At 28.0% G+C, this 21,896-nt stretch overlaps 4 protein-coding genes across 6 annotated transcripts; all 4 read right to left on the bottom strand.

Annotated features, from left to right (window-relative positions):
- Window positions 1-1,195: 1,195 nt before the first annotated feature.
- Window positions 1,196-5,738, bottom strand: LOC145750395 (vesicle transport through interaction with t-SNAREs homolog 1B-like). 3 transcript variants are annotated; one of them, XM_082566426.1, is made up of 6 exons: window positions 5,564-5,738; window positions 5,382-5,440; window positions 4,600-4,713; window positions 4,227-4,289; window positions 3,809-3,985; window positions 1,196-1,381 (listed from the first exon to the last, which is right to left on the bottom strand). In XM_082566426.1, exons 1-6 carry the CDS (start codon window positions 5,664-5,666, stop codon window positions 1,331-1,333), a joined length of 567 nt encoding a protein of 188 aa, XP_082422552.1. In that variant the 5' UTR covers window positions 5,667-5,738; the 3' UTR covers window positions 1,196-1,330. The 3 variants fall into 3 exon arrangements, with proteins under 3 accessions (XP_082422552.1, XP_082422550.1, XP_082422551.1); XM_082566424.1 differs by lacking the exon at window positions 1,196-1,381 and adding an exon at window positions 3,083-3,475; XM_082566425.1 differs by lacking the exon at window positions 1,196-1,381 and adding an exon at window positions 3,083-3,475 and having other exon boundaries at window positions 5,382-5,437.
- A 181-nt stretch (window positions 5,739-5,919) lies between these two features.
- LOC145750396 (ADP-ribosylation factor-like protein 6-interacting protein 1) lies at window positions 5,920-7,560 on the bottom strand. The gene has a single exon (XM_082566427.1). The coding sequence runs from the start codon at window positions 7,518-7,520 to the stop codon at window positions 6,951-6,953; it is 570 nt and encodes a 189-aa protein (XP_082422553.1). The 5' UTR covers window positions 7,521-7,560; the 3' UTR covers window positions 5,920-6,950.
- An 816-nt stretch (window positions 7,561-8,376) lies between these two features.
- LOC145751660 (acetylcholine receptor subunit beta-like) lies at window positions 8,377-14,907 on the bottom strand. Its single transcript, XM_082567857.1, has 12 exons — window positions 14,788-14,907; window positions 14,167-14,241; window positions 13,836-13,990; window positions 13,296-13,404; window positions 13,023-13,143; window positions 12,460-12,660; window positions 11,904-12,057; window positions 11,383-11,537; window positions 11,128-11,219; window positions 10,788-10,955; window positions 9,992-10,144; window positions 8,377-8,677 (listed from the first exon to the last, which is right to left on the bottom strand). Exons 2-11 carry the CDS (start codon window positions 14,191-14,193, stop codon window positions 10,001-10,003), a joined length of 1,326 nt encoding a protein of 441 aa, XP_082423983.1. The 5' UTR covers window positions 14,194-14,241; window positions 14,788-14,907; the 3' UTR covers window positions 8,377-8,677; window positions 9,992-10,000.
- Window positions 14,908-16,671: 1,764 nt separating this feature from the next.
- On the bottom strand, window positions 16,672-21,218 carry LOC145750086 (uncharacterized). The gene is made up of 6 exons (XM_082566023.1): window positions 20,565-21,218; window positions 19,873-20,034; window positions 19,227-19,373; window positions 18,589-18,695; window positions 17,986-18,147; window positions 16,672-17,104 (listed from the first exon to the last, which is right to left on the bottom strand). The coding sequence occupies exons 1-6, from the start codon at window positions 21,189-21,191 to the stop codon at window positions 17,035-17,037; spliced, it is 1,275 nt and encodes a 424-aa protein (XP_082422149.1). The 5' UTR covers window positions 21,192-21,218; the 3' UTR covers window positions 16,672-17,034.
- Between the last annotated feature and the right edge of the window lie 678 nt (window positions 21,219-21,896).

Below are 21,896 nucleotides of genomic sequence, written 5' to 3'. Positions count from 1 at the left end.
TTAACTTGATACTTGTATTTTACCCTTAAGCCCAATCTGTTATAATTAGGATTAAGTTGAAACCAAAATTTACAAAGTTTAAAGTTAAGGTTACTTAGGTCTGGGTAACTTGATCGTTTCTAATTGTTTTCGGTTTCCTAATTAGGAAAAATAAATCGTTTGTAGGTTTACAAAATGTAGCGAATTCAGATAAAGTATTTTATTGAAAGCTTTAATACATGTTTAAACTAATAATGCCAAATAAACGTTAATATTATTGTATTAAAATGCCAATTTTTTTAAATTTTTTTTGCAATTTGTTTTACAAAGTAAATTACTGTGACCTTTCTGAAGGTCATTACAGCTTAATTTTTTGACTTTATGATTGACGTTTCACCCCCAAAACGGGGGTAATTCGAGCTAATTATTTAGCAACTTACAACTGTAGGAAATACAAGGTTAAGTTAAGGTCAAACTTGGACATATCGCTAATCACGCGAATAAGATAACCGATATCCTGGTAACAAATTGAAGGTTAATTTAAAGGTCATATTTTGTGGGAACTGAAGGCCTTGGCACGCTTATAATCAGGCTAATATTGATACCACATGTAAGCCATAATTTTAGTAAGTCGTAAAAATTTATGCAAATTTTTTTTTATTTTTAATATTACTTTTTTTCAATTTAATTTTTTTTAAGGTTTGTTCCAAATTTGATACTACGTTAAATTTTTTATTTAGGCATTTTAAATTAAACTTATATCTGAACAGCATTCAAATAGTTTTTTAGCATTTTATAACCAAACTTTAGCGACTAAATAAAAATAAAATACGACTTTAAAACTTTAAAAAGACTTTAAAAATTCGACTTTAAAACTTTAAAAAGACTTTAAAACAAAATCTCATGTAGTTACCTTTTGACATGTTTTCCGATGACGTAGCGTGTGGGGGTGATGACGTCACAGCCTGCACGTGATGCTCTGATGACGTCACACTCTCCGACCGTTGACCCGATGACGTCACGCGAGGGGAATTCCCAGAAACAAACCTTAAACCGAGAGCAATAGCGTCTTCAGCGGCTTGCTGCCGTTTTAAAGCAACCTAAAATAAAAAAATGTTTTTAATTAAAAAACAAAACTATCTTAAAGAAGTGGCTAAACTTTATTAAACAAACATTAGAAAATAAATATAATTTTTCTACCTGTGCAGCCATTACTCTTTGTCTCTCTGATATTAACTTGCACTTCACACAAACACAATCTTTATGTGGACATCCTCTCTTATGTCCCTTTAACCAACTAATTACTCCATGATTCCGACATCTTGCGCATTTTGGTTTCCGAGCTCCTTTCTCAGTGGTTGGATATTGGAAAACTCCTTTCATGATTGATTAAAATTTTAATCTGAAAATTATAAAAATTTGTTTTGGTAAAAGTTGTTAAAATCTAGTTTTAAATTTTTTATTCGTATTTTTTTTATCTTTAGTTAAAAAGCTATACTCTTATTTCTGTAAGATTCTGACAACTATATTTAACATTAATTATTATCAACGTTTTTTTAAATTATTAAACTTTAGACATTCATAAAATTATTAAACTTTTTATTTTTCTAACGTCAAGCAAAAGCTAATTATTCCGAAGCTTACAAATAAATATTTTTTACGTAAATTTTTTATTAAAATTGTTAAACTCTAAATTGCTTTTAATCTAAACAATGCAAAAAACTTTTAAATATTTTATAGGAATTATTATTTTTTTTTAATTTCAAACTTAAATTTATTTTCCACCTCGTTACAGATTTGCAAATATTCGATTACTAAAAAAAAATCTTTTTCCTGTTTTTTGAAACTGAATCCGAAAAAATAACGTTGCTACTTAGTAATATGACGTCACAACCAGTCGCCATTTTAAGAAAAAAAAGTTTTAAAAAAAAATGATTTGATAAAAGCGTTTTTTGTGATTCAAAAAAAATTTTGAAAGTTATATATTTTTATACGTAATTTGCAAAATTTAAAGCAATTAATTTATGGTATTAATTATTATTTTTATAGAAACAAAATAAATAAAAAATAAGATAATTTAATTTAAAGTAGTCCAATAATCTAAAGTAAAAAAGTCATTAATCAAAACAAAATTTTCTACCAATATTTTGATATAAAAAAGTAAAACAAACCAATAAAAACCCGATCAAACGATATTTAAAAGTAAAATATATTTCGCCAATAACAAAACAAACGCACGGGTCGTTAAAATAACAAAAAATTTCAAGTTTTTTTGTCAACAACCCGTAACCAACCAAGTCTCAAGTTTTTTCTTAAAAAATCTTAAATTTGTTTCAAGTGCAGACTGTTTAAGCTGATGATATTTAGTTTCAAAAAAAAAAATGAAACAGTTAAATAAATATTGTTTAAACTAACTAAATAACTTCATATTTACCAAAATTAAACATATTTTCTTAATCAAAATCAAATAAAAAATAACTGACTCATAATAAAATACCCAATGCCTAAAAAATAAAGTTAATTTAATAAATATCTATATGGTTGTAGTCTATGTAAAAAAATATTTAACTTTTTGCAAAAGTATTTTAAAATTATTGTTTTATTTGTTTTAAAATTTAGGTATATCAAAGCATCAGGTACTTGGTCAATTCGATTCGGAATATTAAACACTCAAGGAGCTTCGGAAATTATTTAATTTGAAAAGTACTTGGAGTAAATTTTGTTGTTTTAGACAAATAAATTAATATCAAAGTTTTTGATTTTTTGCGCGCGTACCCAAGTACCAGAAGTAAATATCATTAAAACCTTACTTGAGGCGACTACAGCGTGGTTACAGTAGGGATCGAACCCAAGATGTGGCGATGCCAAGTGCCTTCACCATCATCCAAAATCATGAGTATTAAATATTATCAAATACACAACTAAAATATCAAATTTTTATTGGGCCTTAATAAAATTTTCTCTAAAAAAAACTATGATAATGTAAAGTAACTTACTTAATAAAAAGTTTTAGTTTAAAATTGATTTATCCCCAATTTAACAACTTTTTTATTAAACCCTAATATACACCAAACACAATTTTCCAATAAGTTATAACTTATAATCATGAAATCATTTTTAATTTGCAATAAAAATCGTATTTTAACAAATTGCACAGTATTAGTGTAATATCACACAGAACAAGATAATATATAAACAATTACAAGTGAAGGCAATAAGAATCAACAAAAAAATAAACACTATTTAATAGATTTAAAACTGTAACAAAAAATCAAAAACAAATTTACAGAATTTTGCATATTTCAAGAAAAAACAAATGCAGTATTAATTTCTATGTTTTACCACGTTTAAAAAATTTTAAATAAACTATAAGACCCAAAACTACAAGCTCTAGTGAGATAAAAATAATAAGAAACACTTTATTTCCCAAAACATTAGTTTTTAGTTTTCTGATTAACTTTACTGAACGAGATAATTCGTTATTTGTTCCCTCCAACTATAAACAAACAAAACAAATAGTTACAAAATACATTTATATAAACGAATTCATAAAAATTAAAAAAAAGTCAATTTTTGAAAGAATTTATAAAAAAACCTATAAAAAGGCAAATTAAAAGGCTTAGAATTAGAAAAAAATAAAATCTAACCATATATATACAATAAGCCTAATTAATTAACCATCAAAAATAAAATTGCAAAAAACTTTACATGTTTATCAGTTTAGCTTTACAATTAGAACCATAAAAAAAACAGACAGGATATATAAAAATGAATAAAAGCTATCTAAATCGAGGATAAATCAATATTAATTAAATTAAAAGTCACTTACCCTGTCTCTTGTCCTGATAAGTTGGTCACCTTGGTCGTTTAATTCTTCCAAAATATTATTTCCAATCTGTTCACTTTCTGTAGCTATAACATGAGATCTTGCAATACTTTCACTTGCTCTTTGTAAGCTTTTATGACCTAATAATAAGTTGGATTGTTCATTGGAATGTGTGGGCTCCTAAAAAACAAAAATAAAAATGTTGCATTTTTTAAATAATAAATCACTTTTACATGGAAAAATATCCTAATATTGAATCATTTTTCACTAAAAATGTCAAAATAATAAATCTAAGAGTCAAATGGTAATAAAAATTAATTTAACTAATCTTTAAAATGGTAGCATAGATAGTTTAATTTAATTGTTATTGATTTTTCCGCGTGGTATAAATTGTTTTTAACTACAAAAACTTGGAACTTACACTGAATTGTGAGGTGCTTCCCCTACCATAAGAAGCTTGTCTGGTGTAAGCTAAATTTTCATGCTAAAAATAACACAAAAGTTAAAAAAAATTGCATAAACATTCACATCCAACTTGTACAAATACAAGCTTATACGCTTCTTACATATCATATGTTTCTTACAAATAAACTTAAAATTTGGGAGCACGTAAACTTCATGATTCTTGCAAAAAACTTACGTCCATAAAGTATAAAAAAGAACTAGCAAGGACTTTTAAGTAAGTTCGTTTTTCTAATAACTATAAAGTACAAGTGATACAAAATATTTAAAATTGCAACTAAAATATATTTTGTTACTACCTTTTATTATGGTAAACATGAGAGAAGTTTTACCTTCAGCGATCGTTCAACAGTTTCAAGTTCAAAATAAAACTTTTTAAGTTCTCTGTTCATCTCAGCTCTCAATAACATAGGAGCATGGAAAATCTCATTTTCAAGGTCTTTTAACTAAAAAGTGTTAAATACATAAAACTTTCTACACCAAAAGTTAATTAAATTTTTTTTTGTATATATCTTTATCCTTGATGTGGGTAAGTCGAATGCGCGACTTAAACATAGAGTAACATCAGTTACTCCGACCCAATCTCAAATTGCCTGTGGCAGTTTGAAATATTATAGATTATAATTGCCTGATAATTATGCTGCTGATTAAGTGCTGACTCAGCAAGAGTTTAAACTGTTTATAGCGCCTTACTCAAGGGCGCTACAGCATGAGATCAGTGGGGATTGAACCCACGACATCATGTGTGGTGTAGCAAGTGTTCTTACCACTACACCACGCTGCCGGTTTTAAAAACTAGGACAGCATCCTGTATTGGTTAGAACACCTGACATTGCATCATTGGGTCTTGTGTTTGATTCCCACTGCTTCAATGCTGCAAAAGAAGGCTCCATAACCAGTATAACTTGGTTTGGACTTCTAAAGTCAACTTGAGACTGGGTCAGGTTAATAAATGTGACTCTATGTTTAGGTCATGAAGTCGAACTTTTTATATCATTATAAATATAATTAACTCAAGACTGGGTCAGGGTAACTGATGTTACTTTACGTTACGGCTTACATAAAGAACAAATACAAAACAAACTAAATTTTAAAAAAGTTTAGATTAACTTACCAACATGTTGGTATGTGAAACATTTCTTGCAATTTTCTTTTCATTTTGCTGCCGTTCTGCTAATAAAAAAAAACTTTTAATTCAACAAATTTAAGTTAAAGTAAACACAAGAATCAAAACTCAATTTTAAAATAGATTTAAAATTATGATAATTTTTTTTATTAATTTTAACATTTTTTTACCTCCAGTAATAAACTTGTCAGTTTGTTTGTTGATAACTTTCAATTCATCAATTAAACTTCTTATTTTCTCTTTTATATCTTCATATATTTCACTACTACTCATGCTTATCTAAATACATAAAATGAAACTACAAAATTGAACCAATGTGAATTTAAACTTTAGACAGTGTCTTATATTTTAACACTTAGTAGACATGTGAGAAATTCAATTTAAATATTAATTTTCCAATTATAATCCAATAATAATAAATGAAAAACAGTTTACAATACATAGATGAATAAATTGTTGTTTCAAAAATTTGCAACACTAAAAAAATCACTATAAGTAAAGTTTGTTGCAAAAAACAATTTAAGTACGTGTAAATTATTTATAAAAGATGACATCACAATATTGTAAAATCATTTTGTCTGTTTCATATTTAAAAAAATCCAGGCTTATTTGTGTGGTTTATACAATAAATAGGTACAACAAAATTACGTATATTATAATTGAATTTATATTGACTTATATCAAAATTTGATTATTTTAAAATACAGTAACTGTAAGTACAAAATAAGATATAAAACATGTAAAAAAATCATTTTCTATTTCAAATTTGACCAGTAAAAAAAGTCAAACGCTTGGAACTGTTTTACTTAAATTTATTCAGCAATGCAGTTAAATAAAATGCTGGGTCATCAATAATTCAATGGGCAGTGTCTTATACTTTACTTATAGAACTTCAATAATTCACAGTTTACAGTTACACAGTATTTACAATAGGCAAGATCATTTTTGTGAAAAAAACTTTTATAAATCTGTTTTTCATGCAAAACAATAACACATAAACCAAAAAAAACATAAGCAATTCCATATGTTATATGTAGTAGTCCCTAAAAAATTTTGATATAACATGTAAAATTATATGACAATATATAAATGAATTATAGTTAACTTTGCAATTCTGTAATTTTTTACCAATAGCCATAAAGATTTTAACTCAGAAAATACAAAATCTAACAACCATGCAAATAATTAGAATTTAACAATCCACTACAAATTCTACATGAACACTTTAAAAATGAAAACAACAGGAAAAGATGACACTTTTGATTGTCAACTATATTACATCATAATAACAATACATGCTAGGCTTTAAAATTTTTACTTTCTTTAAAATTTTTACTTTCTTTTACAGTTGTGTTTCTTTTTACAAGTATAAAACACATCTTTTATGGTGAAATTGGTATCAAATAACAAGAAATATAAACAGTTTTATTTATAATTTTTGTTGTAAAGTAGGTGTTCATAAAATGAAAAAAAAATCCTAATCTTTGGCATTACGAGTTTATAAAATTTAAAGTTTTATATTTTCACTTGTGTTTTTTAAATTTTTTCTTGATGATTTTATTCCTGTTTCTTGCTAAATCTACCCATAGCATTTGCTCCCTTCTTCAACAAACCATGGTGTGCCAATCCTGGGATCATTGCAATGATCAGAACCATGAAATAAACCAACATTAAGTTGTGCATTTGGTTGCCTAGCCAAGCTAGTGTGCTCAGAGAAACAGTGGACACAGCTACGTACAACCACGGGTTTGTATCTTTCAGTTTAAACAAACTTGACAAACTCTGTTTAACGGATGACCTGGCCTCATATAAAGCATCACAAGCATGTGAGAACTCCTTTTCCTTTGTTGAATCCCATTTGGCTTCCGGGAACACCATCGGCGACACAAACGGAACGATGTAATCACACAAACATGCGATCATAAGAAACATGGAGACCCCTGTGATAAGAGATGGGTCTAAATACCATATGAATATGAAATTAAGGGTGATAATTCCAATTACAATGCCAGGGTAGTACGGTTGTTCCCATTTTAGCAACTTGCTAGCAATCACAAATATTTCTCTCCATCCTCTAAGATTCGATTTCAAAGATCGTGCGTCACCTGATCCAGTAACAACATCCATTTTTTTAATTTTATTAAATTTTTAATTAATCACAATATAGTTATCTAAATAATTTGTTTTTATTACTTTTATGTGTATTCAAGTTAATGCAAAACAGCCAGGCTAGTCATGCTGTAACTCTTATATTCCAATTATTGTTTTAATACTAAGTAACACACAGGCTTGCCTTTAAAAATCTCTTTATATAAATTTAAAGTTTATAAACGATATAGATGTCTCTTGGTAAAAATCTACCGTTTGTGGTGCCCAAGCAGTATTCGTAATCATACAAGACAATTGTTTTAAAAATCTCCTACCAAAAAAGAAAAAATTCAACCCTACTAAGCGGGTGTTAACTAGTAAGATCTTAAGTTCGATTCCAATTGAACGTAACCTAATAAAATATGTAAAACTATCAAAATTAAAGCGTAGTAATAAATAAAATGTTACTGCCTTACAACAATAATAATTAAATGTCTTTAAATGACTAATTGCATTAATATTACGCAACTCATAACACGGAAAAACAACGTTTTCTCATTACAAAAATCAAAACAAAGCAAAATATTTAAACGATTGAGGATAAACAAAAATGCTTTAGTGTTTCCAAATTATTTTAAATAGGTTATCCTAAATTTGCGCAATATTTTCTTATTATTAAAAAAAACTATGTTATTGTAATAAAATTTAAATATTATCCAAAAAAGTTGCAAAAATTAAATATTTATTAGCAAATTTTCAATACAATTATTACTCAGTGTCATGATATTGATTTAATCAATTATAAATATTTTGTTAAACTTTAGTTTATTTATAAATTCTCAATTACATGATTCATATAAAAGTTTCTAAACAATTCGATCCAATTTAAACCTTGCAAAAAGTCGAACCAGCTGCCTTAAAGTGATTGGCAAATTTTAAACAAAAAATCAAAATTAGTTAAAGAATCAAATCAGCTGCTTTAGAGAGTATTAGAAATTCTAACAAACTTAGATTCTCCAGTGTCTGATCAGCTGTTTTCAACCTCTTTGGCGCACCTGGCGTACTCCAAAACCTCTCAATTTAAAGATGTTTAAACTTTGAGTTGCTTAATTGAATTGTGACGTAATAAAAAGATGATTGTTACAGGGTGTCGAGTTAGAACGAGTTGTCTAATGACGCAGGAACGATCCAAAAATCTAAAAAAAAATTTAAATTTAAATATTTATAAAAATTAAAATAAAAAAGAAAAAGGGGAAATTTTACGTTTGTATACAAAATCGAGGGTTAAGTTGAATTTAAGCGGTAAATATAAAGAAATAAAAAGTTTTGTCTTATTTAAAAACCAGCATTACTTTTACCTCAGCGATTGGCGCCGTAAAATTTAGTTTTGTTCATTTTACAATAAAGTTGCCACTCAGTCTAACTACTTAAGTTTACTATAATAGTTTGTTGTTTACGGTAATCTAATTACAAAGATATAGCGAGAAAGTTTTCAGGAATAACGTAAAGCTAAAATTTATTCAATTTACCCATTTAAGTTACTTTTTTTTACAAATTAGTTACAAAATAGTTTTTAAAAATTTAAGCCTTTTAGGGCAAAGTAACTTAAACTTATATTAAATATTACAGAATTTAGGCAGAAATCTAAATGGTTTAGCTTATAACTGTTTTAAAACAAAGTTACAGCTAAAGTATACAAGTTCAACTTACTTTAGGTCAAACTAACTAAGGTCAACCTAACCAAGGTCAACCTAATCAAGGCCAACCTAATCAAGGTCAACCTAATCAAGGTCAACCTAACCAAGATGAACGAAAATAGCAAATCAGATTTACATCGAGATTTAACCGAAATCCAGCAGAAAGAACCTCAAAACAATGATTATGAATCAAGAGAACTACACCGTTTATATCTCACATTAAGAAACATTCTTCCAAACAACACAAACTTGGTGGAACAAGATTTCAACGAACTCAACAGCGAAGAAATTTTAACAATTTTAATCGAATCCATCGAATATATTCGAACGTTGAAACTTAAACTCGGACTTAGCGAAGATCAAGTTATTTCTTGCTGCAATTGTTCTACCAGTATGACGTCATTATCTCACATACCTACGTCATTTTCCGATAATAATGATGTTATAAATAAAAGCTTAAGGCTTAATGACGTCATAAGGAAAAGTTTGCCGTGCTGTGACGTCACCAATTTAACCACACACTTTATGACGTCACAAACATAAAACAATGCTTTCTGAGAAGTTAATAATTTTGTCACAAGCTTTATGAAGTCACCAACATAAAACATTCTTTTTGTGACGTCACTGCTTTGAACACACACTTTATGACGTCACTTATAAGACATTTCTCTCATAAAATTTATCGTGTTTAAATTCTTATAAAATCATCAAATTGTGATGTCATAACTACTTAAAGTACTTAGACGTAATATAATGACGTCACTTAGATAAAAAAAAAAATTTTTTTAAATAAAATTAGAAATTATTTATTACCTGAATTATTCACTCGTATGTTATAAGCTTGGGATAATATGAAGTGCTTATTCTTATAAAGAAAGCGATGCAACCAAATGCAAAGGCAGCCAAGTAGATCCACAGAAATAATCGGTCGATGATCATCGCTATATAAGCCCAGTCATCCCGTATCTACAATTATTTATTAATATTTTATATTTAAGAGTATTACCTTAATATACTAAAGTTAAATTTGCTAAACGTGTATGGAAAATTTTATTTGATACAATACGGTACAAGTTCTGTTAATATTATAAGTTAAACCGACAAATAGGTGTAGTGGTTAAAACACAAGTTTCTTTTTTAATTATGTTGGAATTTTTCCAACTTGCACGAGGATACCATTATTTTTTAAAAGAATTAACAGCATACCCATAATTTGTTAATTTTTTTCAAATACACCCTACCCAATTAAAAATACTTAAAAAGTAACAACTGTCTTATATAATATGGCTAAATTTTGCTTTTTATGCTAAGTTTGTTTTCTGCAAAAAAAAATTAAAAAAAGTATAACAAACTGGTCAGAGAGGACAAAATAAGGTCATTTTCCTATGTCTGCCAGCGTATGAACTTAAGCAATGACGTCGTGCGTCACGTGACTCGCAAGCGTAGGAATTTTCCCCATTACAATATTTAGCTTCAAATTCCGATATCTCAAAAACTACTTGACCAATTTTTAAAATGATGGTATCCTCGTGCAAGTTGGAGAAATTGCAACATAATTCTTTTTAAGTATATTGGAAAACACTGAAAAAATAATTTTAGAAACGCTTACGATTTCTTGCGCCCTTGCTGCCTTATTATGTTGAGCAATATATCGAGCATGCTTCATCGAAGGTTTAATAAAACGAGGTGGAGATTGAATACTGGATGGTATAATCGGGTCAAGTTCGATCAATTCCGGTTCGTTCCGTCGCCGGGTTTGGAAACCAAACAGGGTTGCCTGTTTATTTTAAATCAGAAACACAATAAATTTTGATTATTAAACTGAAATGAAGGTTGTTAAAGATATTGTTTACTTAGTGCTATTGTAATTTAATTAACTTTTTATTATCTTATTCAACTAAAATTTGTTTATTTACTCTAAAACTAATATGAAAATTAAATATAGCTACGTGTTTATTGTAGAAGTTTTCGCTAAGTGAATGTCCATTTCTTAAAGTTTGGTTTTCGTTTGTTTTGTCCAAATTGTGATCTCTAAAAGTTTCTGTTAAAAAACATTTAAAAAAAGGTAAAAAATAAAAAAATTAAAAACCAGATAATACTCAAATAAATATATTAAATAAACTAAGTTTTAAAATTTAACGGTATATTAAAAAACATACAGATATTCTTTTAATGTATACTTTAATTATATCTGTAAAACTAACTTGAATTTGTTGATTTATTTTCCGTTGAATTCCATTTCTGTTTAGGTTGATGCAAGGATAAAGCAGGGCCCAGATATTTAATAAAAAAATTTTTCACCTTCGGATTTAGTTTATGACTTGAGGGAGAACGATAATGAACGTTGCTTACTATAACACTAAAATAAAATTCCGTTAGACTAATATAGTGTGATTTACCGACAATGGCATCAGACTATAAGCCGAAAGGTTTCAAGTTTGAGCCGCACCAACACCACATTATTCGCCCCTTAAGCTATGTGTTTACAGATAGCTTAAAAGCAGGTTACAACAGCACATCTTCCCAAATAAAATATTAAACCTATCACCTTAAGTTGATACAAAAAAATAAATATATTTAATTTAGCACTAAAAGAGTAACAATAAAAATTAAACAATGCTTTTAAAAATGTTTAAATAATTATACTTTAAATTAAACGTAACTAAAAATACAAAAACTAGATCAAATAATTTAAAAATACATCTAAAGTTGATTTCAAACGTACCATAGTAAAATACAAACACTTAGCATCAACATTGAGAATAAAAGAAAGGCCGCAATCCATGGAACACTGGCAACAGTCGGCATTTTTTGGGCGAACAAGTAAGCAAAAATGGTGTCACCAAGTAAAAGAGATATTGTCAAACATATTTTTTCACCTATAAGATTATAAGTTGTTTAAATAAAACATGTTGGGTTCAATTTTGTTAGTCTATATCAGACAATTTTAAATTAATTGTATCGGCAGCGTTGTGTAGTGTTCAAAACATATGGCTTCACTACATGAGGTCCAGGATTCGATCCCCAGTGCTCTCATGCTGTAGCGCCCTTGAGTAAGGCAATAAAAAACTGTTTGAATTCCTGCTGAGCAAGCACTTGAACAGCAGCATAATCATCGGGCAATTATAATCTATAATATCCCAAACTGCCACAAGCAACTTAAGACTGGGTCGGAGTAACTGTTGTTACTCTATGTTTAGTTCATGAAGTCAATCTTTTTACATCAAAATAAATAAAAATAAATAAGTTTATATCAAGCAAAAATTGGATACAGGTCTTACCTCCAACTGTTGGTAGATAAAAAGCCATGCAAGATAACATAAGAAGCATAACACATGGATATAACATGTTTAAAACATAAAACTGTGGCCTTCTACCGAGGATAAAGTGAAACCATATTTGTTGTCGTTTATTGTTATTTGGCCACGTCACAATTGAGATTGGTCGTTGTAATAAATCCCATTCACCGTTGGGGACAAACGCTTAAAATATTTTAATTTAGTTAAAATGTTGCTACCGTAGTTTTATTTTCTAAAAGAAAATTCAACTTATAAAAAATAGCCTTGGAAAAAGTGCTCAGTATAACTAGCAATTTTGCTAACAGTACTAACTTATGTCAAAAACCTAAAGTTATAGGCCAGTCAAAAAACATTGCTATGTTAAAATATCTTAAACTGCCAAGAGCAACTTGAAACTGGGTTGGAGTAACTGATGTTACTCTATGTTTAGGCTGTGAAGTCGGCCTTCCCACATCGAGAATAAATAAATAAAAGAAAATTTAAGTTGAGGGTCTAATTCAACTTTCCAACATTATAACTATAGCAAAAAAACAATATAAAATTACCGTTTACATCGATATAAATGTAACTTTCATAAGCCAAACCAAATACTAGTTCTGACTGGTCATAATCAGCAGGTTCAAATATAACAGAACAATTTTGCCAGTCATAAGGAAATAATGCAACCTAAATAGGGCAAATTTAAATATTTTAAGCTTAATAATTACATTAATTTATGTTGGTACAATAACTAAAATTTAAACAGTTTTTTTTCAAATGTAAAATCATCTAATTGATTTATAATATATTGTTATGACAAGACAATCAAGCATTCTTACGTTTATATTGCAAGTTGTTTCGTAAATAATCGGAGGTAACCATGAAATATGTCCATTATATTTGACCAACGCATTGACTCTAAATGCTTCTCGAATATTCTCTGAATTTCTTAAACATAAATATTAATGGTGACATTACATTAAATTTAGAAGCAAATATTAAATAAAAATAAAGTTAAAATAAAATAAATATTCTTAAAAATAAAATTTAAAAAAAAATAAATTATTTTAAGTGGCTAGCAGTTTGGTGTAGTGGTCAGAACACTTTACTTCACTACATAAGGTCCCGAGTTCGATCCCCACTGCCTTCATGCCCTAGCGCCCTTGAGTAAAGTGCTATAATTTGTATAAACTCTTGCTGAGCTAGCACTTAGGCAGCAGCTTAATTATCGGGCAATTATAATCTATAATATTCCAAACTGCCAAAGTCAACTCGAGACTAGGTAGGAGTAACAAATGTTACTCTATGTTTAGGCTTGTAAAGTAATAAAAACTAAATAATTAAAAAAATAAAAAATCCCCTAAATAACCCCCTCTTACCCATTTGCAAGCACAATACGTGGAACCCAAATCGAATCAATCGGAATTCTTGTAATATTTATTCCTTCATATTCACTCGGCTTCCATTTTAAACGATCGTCTTGCCACTCATAAGTAACGTAACCACTTATCTTCATCTCTTGAGTTTTCTCTTTCTGTGGAAATTAAAAAAATATTAAAAAAAGTAAAACAAAAAAAATTAAAAAAATATAAGTTAAAAACTAAAGAAAATTATGAAAAAAAAAATTTTATTAAAAAAAAAAAAATTAAAAAAAAAATTAAATAATTTTTTGTAATTTTCATTTTTTTAAATAATTTTTTTAACACAAACCACGCTCAGAATTTGTAGCAAGGTCATTCCGACTTTAACTTCAGTTGCTTCGTTTTGACTGCTTCGTGGTCGAATCTTTTAAATAAAAAACAATTTAAGCGATGTTATAAAACGAGACTGGGTCGGAGTAACAGTTGTTACTCTATGTTTAAGTTGCACTTTCGACTTTCCCACATCGAGGATAAATTTATATACAAAAAAAATTAATAAACCTAAGCGGGTTTGTTAAACATTTTAAAATTTAAAAGTGGTTTGGCTTTACTACATGAGGTCCTGGGTTTGATCCACACTGCTCCCGTGCTGTAGCGCCCTAAGTAAAGTGTTATAAACGATATAAACTCCTGCTGAGCTAGCATTAAATCAGCAGCATATTTATTAAGCAATTATAATCTATAATATTCCAAACTACTAAAGTCAACTTGTGACTGGGTCAGGGTAACAAATGTTACTCTATGTTTAGGTCGTAAAATCGTCCTTTTTACATTAAATATAAATACAAAAAAAGACATATGCGTAAAGCAACCCTATAATATATTAACAAGGCCCTACTTTTAATATTTAAAAATAGTTTAACGAATAAACAAAACTATCAAAAACATCAGTTAACCTAAAATGACTTACAGTGGCTGAATAGTTTGTCAAAAGCTTATTAATCAATTTTCCTTCTTCAGAAAAATGTAAAGTTTTAGAAACATTTTTTGATGCCGCGTTTTTGTTTAAATTCAACCAAATTAAAATTATTAAAAAGTATTTCATTATTGTAATTTATATACCTAATAATAAAAATCATAACAAAACAAGTTAAAATTAAAATCTACTAATGGTCAGATTGTTTTTTAGTTCTAAAAATCTGTCCTTAACTTTAAACCTCTTAACTTAAAATGACTTAAAATCTTCAAATAGTACAAACTTACTTAAATAAAATAACTATTTGTGCGCATATATCTTTTTCAGGTACACAATTAAAAATTAAAAACAGTCAAATGTAAATCTATTAAAATATTATCCAATAAACAACAAATAGTCAAGTAGTTTTAAAACAGATTTATTTGCAACTTTAAAATTATCCCAAGAGACAATCTACCCCGTCATAAAAATGCCATTCCAGCAGCTGATTGAATCACAGATTTATTAACTCTGAAATTACCCTGTACTACGTGAACCTATTACCACAAATAAACTACATTTAATTAGACATTATAAGTTAATACTAACTACACAATGAGGCACTTTCTTTGATATAAAACTAAAAGAACACCAGACTTAATTGTTTACGCATATGCTTATATTATAAATATTAATCCCACTTATAAACAAGCATTCAAATATACTTTAACCACAGACTAGTCCTTATAATATTTTTTATAGTTTAAAATATGCTGTAAATATAGAGATATATATGATGATATATTTGTCTGCTACTTTTTACCATGCGCGCGTCTTGACAAATTGATACAAAACAGACTAAGTTTAAAAATACAAAACCACTTCACCAACTTGATTTAACATTCGTTAAGTTAACACTAGATTTATACAAGCAATGCATAGCACAAAATTTAAGCTAAAAACACTTTTGTTTTGACTAAGTTTTGGCAACTTTTTTACGTATTTTGCCCTAAGTTAAAATTTGCAGGTGCAGATGTTAAGCTAAAAAATATTTAGTAAACTCAAGTTAGTGAAAATAGGTTTAAAATTAAATTGGTTTTTTAAAATAATTGTTTATGTATTTTTCAATTAAAATTTTTTTTTAAAGGAATCATTTTTAAATTTCTTTATTTAAACTAATTTAACAACATTATTGAAATATGACACCATATTAAGTTGCTACTCAAGGTCCTAAGTTTAAATCCTAGCACTGCTTAAAACTTAAATTATAACTAAGTTAAATTTTTAGATTTTATTCAACACAAAAAGAAAATAAAAGTAAAAACAAAAATTGAAAATTTTACTAATTTGTCATGTTAATATCGAACGTAATAAGCACAACAACACAATAACAAATCTGTTATAAACAGCATTAAACATTTCTGAAATTTTACGATTTTTTTAAAATAATAAACGAATTTTTTAAATTTTAATTAAAAAAAAGTTATTAACAATTGATATAATAATCAACTTGTAGTTTATTGTAGTAAAACAATCACTTTTTTATATTGTTTATAACAATGAGTATTATTGTTGGAAAAACAAACAATTACATATTGTTAAAAGATAGGTAACACAAATTTCCATATATATTTCAAGTCCTTTTATAAAAAAAGGTTTTTTTAATATGGCCAAATATAAGAATACAAAACACTGCATTTAAGACTGTGCAAAAAAAAAAAGGTTCAAAATAATATTCATTTTTCAATTAATTTTTGACTAAATTATTTTATTTTTTTTTCAAATAAAAACATTTTTATATTTCATGAAATTAACTTTTATTAATTTAACTTTAATATTACTAAATATTTATCATACTTTAATAAATACTAATAAAAAAAACAGTCATAAATTGCCCTAAAAGAAAAAAAAATATTAAATTTTTTAAACATGAAATTTGAAGTTTTAAATTGAACTTATTTTAATTTTAACTGAACTGGCAAAATTTAATATCGTTTACAAAATAAAAAAAGTGGTATAAAATTTTTGTAATGATATATTCACGTAATAATACCATTACGAATTGGTTACAATTGTCATTAAGTTTAAATTAAACAAATTTCAAAAGAACAAGCACATTAAGGTCTTAATCGACCACAAAAAATGGACAAAAATTGCCTATAACATTAACTTACAGTTTACTAACATTGAATAACTTTAAGGTTTAATAGATTGCCTATATTGTTAATAGTAAAGTGATCAACTTTAAAATTAAGTTTTTTATTAACTTAAGTCCTCAGTGTCACTAGGTAAAGCATCTTGGTAATCATTCTCATTATTGGGTTTCATAAATCTAAAATTGAAAGTAAAATTTAGTTAAAAATAAATCTAATTATGCTTTCATTTCAAGCATTATATCAATAATTTAATTTAAAATTTTATTAGCAACAATTGTATAAGGTCCTTTAATATGGACTTAATGTACTTTTAGTATGCAACATCAAGTTATATTTAGTACAGCAAAAACAAGAAAAAAATTTTTTTAAACTTTTGCTAGTTCTAGTTTTTGCCATAATACATACAATTAAGTAACTGTTATAGAATTACATAATGTAAGTCCTGTATACTAGCTTTGTTTATTTTAAATGTGTGAAAAGCTGAAACAAATATAAGGAAGTGAACTAGAACAACTGTATCCTGCTTTACAACAGAGTGTCAATATTTTAAGATTGATTATTCAGAGTAATTTATTCAAATTTTAGATGTAAGTCTATTGTTATTATGCCTGGGTATGGAATAATTTAATATGACTCTAATGGTGAAAAATATAAATATGTTTTAGATTATGAAATTGTCATTTTTCTGAATAAATTTTTAAATTAACCAGCAGCGTTGTGTAGTGTTTAAAAAGGTTGGTTTCACTACATGAGGCCCTGGGTTTAATTCCCACAGTTTCTATACTCAAGTACCCTAAAGTGAGGTCAGCAGAGCCTAAAACCAAACAGCAAATTAACTATCAGGCAATTATAATCAATTTTCCAAACTGACAAATTTAACTCAAGACTGGGTCGGGGTAACAAATGTTACTCTATGTTTAAGTCGTGCATTCGACCTTTTCATATCAAAATAAATAAATACAAAAACATTGTTGTTTTATCTAAATTGAATGACCAGCGTCAATAGTTTTAAACAAAAGTCCATTCATAACAACATCTTATTAAAAGCAAAACTTACTTATAAAAAGGTTCAAATAGAGGATAGGTATTCCTGACAGCTTCGATAGCTCGTGGAACAGATCGAGCAGTAACCGTAACCGATCCCGTTGAAAAAATCTTTAAAGTTGCTTTCGTGTCAGCGTGTCTAAAAGTCACTCCTGGATGTAATTCTGGTTCATAACTAAAACATAATAGGGGTTAATTTTAATTCATAATAAAATTTCTGTTTTATATTTATTTATCCTTGATGTAGGAAGGTCGACTGCATGACCTAAACATAAGAGTAACATTAGTTACTCCGACCCAGTCTTGAGTTACCTTTGGCAGTTTGGGATATTATTAATTATAATTGCCTTGTAATTATGCTGCAGATTAGGGGTTGGCTCAGCAGGAGTTCCAACCGTTTATAGCGCCTTACTCAAGAGCGCTACAGCACAAGAGCAGTGGGGAATAAACCAACACGATTTAATCTGTCTGTAAAAAATGGAAAATTTTCCTTGTTTTGAGAATGTGATAAAAACAGTTTGTTTAAAATTAATTTTTTACTCATTTGTACAAATGCGATCATCAGACACTTAACAAAACTACATAAGTATAAATACACTTAATATAAAACAAATACCTGCAATGTCTTCCTCTTTGTGACTTTGAAAACTCGTTAATATCGATGGCGAATGGCATTTTACTCACAGCAAGAACATTAACCACTTTAAAGTCAGCAAATCGAACCTAAAAGTTAAATACTTGTTTTATTAAATAAGTTTTAATACAAATATTCCATAGTGTTGGACTGTATAGCAGTTCTTCATATATAATATAAAGTTAAGGTACAAAAAAGATATATACACAATTTACGAAAATAAAAAATTGCTTGTGATAATAAGGTAAAAATATAAAAGAATTTAGGTCAAACTAATTGCTGTTATGCAATCAAATTTGATCTCCTTTTTTGATATTATGTAACCGATACTTTCTTACATAAGTTTAACATGTAACAATAATATTTATTTTATTGCTATTTTTAGAATTAAAAAATCATATGTTACATAAAAAGTCCCCGTAACTTAAAAAATATTGAACTTTTACTAATAAAAACGTAAAAAAGGGAAAAATAACCAGATAAAATATGTTTTCAATGAATACCAAAAAAAATATTCACAAAATGAATAAAAAAAGTAAATTTTACAAACTAACAAAAATTTACAAACTAAGAAGCCCATGACCCGTTTTAGAACATTAAACCAATCAACAAATATTCACCCGAAATCCAAGTTTTTGAAGCCTTCTTGCGAATCTTTTTGCAGCTAACTTTGCATCATTCGCGGAACTAGATCCGGTGCAAACTATTTTACCTGACGACCACATGTACGCCGTGCATTTCGGTTTTCGTAATCGCATCACTATTTTCTGAAAATAAAATAGATTAAGTATTATAACATTGTATTTTTATGAATAAAAAATGGATAAAGACCTACAAAAGTACACTGGGAGCGTGGTGTAGTAGTTAGAACACTTGCTACACTACATAAGGTAGTGGGTTTGATTCCCACCGCTCTCATGCTGTAGCACCATTAAGCAAAGGTGATATAAACTGTATGAACTCCTGCTGGGCCAGCACTTAATCAGCAGCATGATTATTGGGCAAATATAATCTATAATATCCCAAACTGCCACAGGCAACTCGAGACTGAGTCAGCGTAACTGATGTTACTCTATGTTGAGGTCGGCATTCGACCCTCCCACATTGAAGATAAAAATATACAAACATAGGTATCGTGTTATACACAACCATAATGTACCAGGTTATTTCCCTGCTTAAATTACACAAAGAAAGTAAGTTTAAAAGCTAAGCCACAAAGGCTGCTGATTGCAGCTTTAAATTATTAATCAAACTTTTATTCTTTACCTGAGACTCCCTTTTATAAACTACATCCACACTTTGTAGAGCAATTTGTCTTAAATTTAGATGGCATCGAACTCTGAATGAGGCGACCACATTGCAAATTATTACTCTAAGTTTGGATCCATCTTTTAAATCAAGGTTGGATTTTGGAATTTGAATTTCATTCTAAAGAAAGTATATAAGTATTAAATTAACCTTTGCATATATTGGTAAAACCCTATTTTAACCTTATAAAAGTAACTTTTTTCCATTATAATAGTTGTTTTTTTTTTGACATGTATAATTTTATTCTTAATGTGAAAGGATTGACTTTATAGCCTTAACATAGAGTAACATTTGTTACCCTGATCAAGTATAGGTTGATTTTCAGAATTTAGGATGTTGTTTATTATGATTGCCTTATTATTAATCAATAGAGATACAGAATGAAAGCAGTAGAGATTTAACACATAACTTCATGTAGTAAACCAAATTGCTTTAACCACTACACCATAACGCTGATCATTTCAAAATGCTATTCTTATAGTGTGCAACTTTGTTAACTTGGTTATTGTATTTACTGTTAAACTTAACACTTTATAATAATGCTTTTAATATCAAACCAAGCTTTAAAAAGGCGTGACAAGTAACACCCTTTATCACAGTGCCATACAATCTACAAAAAACCCCAAAAATGTTATTAAACTACGAATTACCTCAATTTGTTCAACTTTCACATGAGGTAAGAATTCACTTTTTATCGTTGGCACAGTTTGAATAAAAACTTTATTTCCATCAACATTTTTCTCCGATAAACCCGAATAAAATTTTATCGGAATCGTTTGGTTCGAGTTTAATATTGGCAACGTTTTAACCATAATACCACTCTGTGTGACAACTTTTGATGTTCGTATTATATTCGAAGATCCTGGAGTCAAATTAGGTTTTAATTTTGTAAAAACTTGAGCATTTGTTGCAATTGGTTCTTGTTTAATAACCGTATTTATAGACGTTGTTTCAGTTAAAGTATTTTCCAGCATAGAATCTAATGATTGTGTTGTTTCAAATCCTGTTATATTAGTTGAGGTTTTAGGTTTATTATCTTCCATTGTAAATTGATTAGTGTTAGTAGAATACATATCCAGCAAGTTTGTTGAGTTATTTATTGGATTAAAGCCCATATCTCCCATTATTAAGCTGTCTAGGTCAGTAGTTTGTTCATGTAAATATGAGTTTCTAGAACTTTCAAACATATTAACGTTCGATAAAGTTGTTGCACAATGTGAGAACCCGTTATTAGATGGAGTTGCAACGTCAAAAAATGAGCTCCCAAATTCGTCCATTTCAATATTAGTATTTATTAACTTACACAATCTAAATGTGAAAAATATTATTTATTAGAAAAAAACAAAAACATGCCCCGACTGCCTGAACCCGAACGTCAATGATAAATTAATATAAATTTCTCGCCTGCCAGCCTAAGGATTAGGTATTCAAAACTAACTTATTTACTTCTATTACTTTTTCTCCAAAATATCACCATTAGTTAATAAAACTATGACAATATTGCTTTTATAAAATATTTCTAAATAGCAGTGCGCAGAATCGAACCTCATCCTACGAACAAAAACTTATTCTGAGGATTTTATTTCGAAAACAAGTTTATTTATTGATAAAAATTGTCGATAAATTAACGCCAGTGTTTCCCCGAAATGTTATATCGCAACATTGTTATTTTTAACGCATATTTCTTTCGCTAAAAATGTTTTAAATACTTCATTTTTACAAATTTTGGTAAACATAATCTTTTTATTTAATTAAATTATAAAAGACAATAATCAAAAATGAAATTTAATTATTCTTGTTAATATTTCGCTCCGCTGAACAATGAAGTATTTTTCGCTTACATATGGTAAACAAAATGACTAAGCGTTTTTTTTCAAAACTGCTTCAAATATAAAACGTTTCATTTTGCCAAGCTTAGTGTAATGAATACTGTATTACAAAATTCTGTATAGTTTTGCATAGCTAAGCGATATCTTTGTATT

This window comes from Corella eumyota, chromosome 4, assembly GCF_963082875.1.
Source record: "Corella eumyota chromosome 4, kaCorEumy4.1, whole genome shotgun sequence".
Taxonomy (NCBI): Eukaryota; Metazoa; Chordata; class Ascidiacea; order Phlebobranchia; family Corellidae; genus Corella; species Corella eumyota.
The sequence above is the reverse complement of the archived record's forward strand: the minus strand, read 5'-3'. Positions and strand labels throughout refer to the sequence as shown.